Source organism: Antrostomus carolinensis, unplaced genomic scaffold (genome assembly GCF_000700745.2).
Source record: "Antrostomus carolinensis isolate BGI_N321 unplaced genomic scaffold, ASM70074v2 scaffold35042, whole genome shotgun sequence".
Classification (NCBI taxonomy): Eukaryota; Metazoa; Chordata; class Aves; order Caprimulgiformes; family Caprimulgidae; genus Antrostomus; species Antrostomus carolinensis.
The window spans coordinates 2403-3728 of record NW_010299460.1 but is presented as its reverse complement, the minus strand read 5'-3'; the positions used below and the strand labels follow the sequence as shown (position 1 = coordinate 3728).

Sequence of the window (1326 nt, the reverse complement as noted above, 5' to 3'; positions counted from 1 at the left end):
AGGCACAACCTGTCACTGCCCAGCATGGTGGCAGCCCCCCCACCAGTGACAAAGCCCCTGGCTGTGCAGAGCTTTGAGGTGAGGGTGGGGGGCACAGAGGGGTCCTGGTGTCACTGCTGGGGGGGACCCAGGAACCACGTCCCTGTCTGCAGGTGAAGGTGGGCAAGTCACAGCGGGCAGCCCTGACCGTGGACGTGGAGTCGGGCACCGTGGCCATCAGCAAGCGGGGCAACGGGTCCCCAGAGGAGACCATCCCCCACGACAAAAGTAAGGGGCTGCTGACCCCCCCTACCAGCCACCGATGGGGCTCTGTGGGGCTCTGTGATTCCTTGGGACAGGCTTGATACCAGGGTGATGGGCTGCAGACCCTGAACACAACCCAAGCCCCCACCCCACACTGCCTGCCACCCCCACGATGGGTGGTGGGGGGCCACCATTGCCCCCCTCACTCCCGGTGTCCAGTCCTGCAGCTGATCAAATACCAGAGCGTGCCGAGCAAGGTGAGGCTGGTGTACAACCGGGAGCTGCAGAAGAGCCTGAGCAGAGACTTCATCTTCCCCAGCGCACGGGTAAGTGGCACCAGTGGCCTCGCTGGGTGTCCTGGGGGTGTCCTGGGGGGATACAGAGCCCCCCAGGATTACAGAGCAATGCAGCAAACCAGCTCCTCTGCCCAGGGATGATGTTCTCCAGGACATCTCCCAACCTGGCCCCCACCAGCATCTTCTGGGGTGCTGCAGCTCCCCCGTGGGACCCTAAGACACCCATATCATCCCACAGAAGCGAGAAGCCTTTTGCCAGCTGCTGCAGCTGATGAAGATTCAACACTCCAACTTGGATGAGCCCGACCTCATCTCGGTGTACATCGGGACGTGGAACATGGGTAAGGGGTCAGGATAAGATCACATTGTCCTGGGAGGTCGTCACAGCTTGTTGTGAGCCCAGCTGGGTTTTGGGAGGTGAAGGCTGTAGGGAGCTGCACCAGCAAACCTGAGGTCTGAGCTGGTCCTCAGTGGGAGGAGGAAGCTGGAGAAGACCCTGACCTGGCCACCTTTGGGTTTGTCTGTCCCATCGTGATCCGCTCACCCCGTGGTTGTGGGGGAAATGGAGGAGCTGGGATACTGGGAGAGCTTTGGATGGTAGCAATAAATCCCAGCACCAGTCTGGGACGTGCTTGGGTGGACCATGGGGCTGGCGTGATGGTCCCCAGTGGCTCCTGCTCTAGGGTTGGAGAGGAGCTCGAGGAGCCTGGCACGCTGTCCCTCCCGGTGACCCGCTGTCCCCTGCCTGCAGGCAGCACGCCACCACCCCGCTCCCTCGCCTCCTGGC

At 62.3% G+C, this 1326-nt stretch overlaps 1 protein-coding gene across 1 annotated transcript in view; it reads left to right on the top strand.

Moving 5' to 3' along the window:
- Nucleotides 1–1326, top strand: part of LOC104520967 (phosphatidylinositol 3,4,5-trisphosphate 5-phosphatase 2-like) — a gene marked incomplete at both ends in the record, with an annotated part of 5544 nt that overhangs the window by 1822 nt on the left and 2396 nt on the right. The window contains 5 exons of the mRNA XM_029083701.1: nucleotides 3–78; nucleotides 153–267; nucleotides 463–569; nucleotides 778–880; nucleotides 1291–1324. Of these exons, the coding sequence (XP_028939534.1) occupies nucleotides 3–78; nucleotides 153–267; nucleotides 463–569; nucleotides 778–880; nucleotides 1291–1324 (435 nt within the window). The remainder of the gene's footprint in view (nucleotides 1–2; nucleotides 79–152; nucleotides 268–462; nucleotides 570–777; nucleotides 881–1290; nucleotides 1325–1326) is intronic.